Source organism: Octopus bimaculoides, chromosome 3 (assembly GCF_001194135.2).
Source record: "Octopus bimaculoides isolate UCB-OBI-ISO-001 chromosome 3, ASM119413v2, whole genome shotgun sequence".
Classification (NCBI taxonomy): Eukaryota; Metazoa; Mollusca; class Cephalopoda; order Octopoda; family Octopodidae; genus Octopus; species Octopus bimaculoides.
Window position 1 is genome coordinate 86,975,567 of NC_068983.1, and position 1,885 is coordinate 86,977,451.

At 34.0% G+C, this 1,885-nt stretch overlaps 1 protein-coding gene across 3 annotated transcripts in view; it reads right to left on the bottom strand.

Annotated features, from left to right (window-relative positions):
- LOC106869132 (transcription factor Dp-1) overlaps positions 1-1,005 on the bottom strand; it is a 32,689-nt gene extending 31,684 nt beyond the window's left edge. The window contains exon 1 of one of the 3 annotated variants that reach the window (XM_014914705.2): positions 427-1,003. In XM_014914705.2, the coding sequence (XP_014770191.1) occupies positions 427-472 (46 nt within the window). In that variant the 5' untranslated portion in view covers positions 473-1,003. Of the gene's footprint in view, positions 1-426 lie in introns of all 3 variants that reach the window. The other 2 variants (XM_014914704.2, XM_014914706.2) reach the window with 2 other exon arrangements.
- Positions 1,006-1,885: the final 880 nt, after the last annotated feature.

Genomic DNA, 1,885 nt, shown 5'->3' on the forward strand with positions numbered 1-1,885 from the left:
TATATATATATATATATATATATATATATATATATGAGTGCATACAGACTAAAGTATAAACAGTGGAAAAGAAGTCAAGGTAAATAAATCAATGATCATGCACGTCAAGCATTTAAACTAGAAAGAAATATTCATATTCGATTATTCAATTAACTTATTGTTATGGCATGAAAGAGAACTTGAGTGTTCGATCAACATTAAAAAGTGGATCAGACCACTATTGTGACTTTATATACTGCAAAATAAAACAGAAAAGGAAACTCTCGTAACATTGTCTTTTTTTTAACAAATTAATAATTTTCTATTGATGTTATGATAACCTGAAATTATACTGGATGGTTCCCTGAGAGGGAGACGTATTCATTCTAAAGCTATCGCTTATAAGACAATCTGGATTGTTTATAATATATAGAAATAAATATTCACCATCATCCGGCCATAAGCTTGATAAAGTTGGACTGGAGTTAGCCATTATCCGTTTGAAAGAATTAATCGGCAACAAAATGATTTTTTCTTCGGGCAACACTCTGGTAAGAGAGCCCGACTGAGAATCTGTAGGGACCGGACAGGGTTGCGGCTGCTATTCAGATGCACTCTACTGATGGGTTCAATGGCAGTAGCTGCTATAGACACTGGTATTGTTATATTATATTATTGGAAGAGGTAATAAAAAGCAAGATGATTAGGAATGGGTTTTTTTAAATGATATACACAAAATGGCGACGACGGCGATTTTTCTAAAGTCTTACACGGTGCCGTCACTTTTTCCCCCTTTCTCTTCTTGTGATTGGGAGGGGTTACCACAATTTCGCAAGGGCGGATCGTCGTGCGGCGGCTCTATGTACCCAATTGTTCATTACCAGCGGTTCTTTCGAGGTACAAAGAGAGCCGTGCAGACCGCCAGAACACGCCATCATAAAGTCATGTCCATCTTCCTGTTACGCTACAAACTTTTCAAGTCTCGCTGCAAAACGCGCTTGGCGGTGACCACTTCCTTTAGCGTAAAATGATTGGTTGCACTGAACCACGTGACAATCCAGAGTCTGCGCATGGCGCAAAGAAAAGAACGGGAAAATTGATAAAAGTATGGAATCTCATGAAGGCAAAAATAAGCCTTACCGAATTTAGCTTCAATTCCAATACGTTACAGAAAAGTCCTGCATGAATTATTTTACAATATTTGACACTTGACTACCTCAGATTTTACAATTTTAGCTTTCATAATACTATAACTGTATTTCTTATCAGTAAGTTTATCTGATTTGTTGAGTAAACTGGATACATCTTAGTATACTATCCTGAACAATTTTATACCATAATTTATATTGTCTTACAACCAACGATATGTATCCCATTTACCGCACAATGTAGTTTAATATTTCAATTTCTGACACTTTTTAAATCATACTGCATATTTTTGAGGCAATGGCTGAGGTGTGTCTACCAGTTCAGGGTATCACCTGCTACTCAGTAAACATGTAAAAACTGACTGCTACATGCAAAAGCAAAGGGCTTCAATTGCTTATAATGAATTCCAGGATTAATATACAAAATATAAAGTAATAATACATACATATATACACACACACACATATATATGTGTGTGTGTTTGTAACAATATGAATATATATGCATATTAATATATATATATCTTTATAATCAATGATAAAATCTATATAAGATATCAAGTAGCCAGCTACCTATATATATGTGTGTGTATATAATATATATATATAGTCTAAAAATCCAGAAGTCAGAAATTCTCAGTAGTGTTATTATATTAATCAAAGCTTTCGGTATTATAGACGTTACCAATTGGATTTACACTACATATTTGATAACTGGATATTAAATAACAAGCCAGTTAACAAACGTATATGCTCAT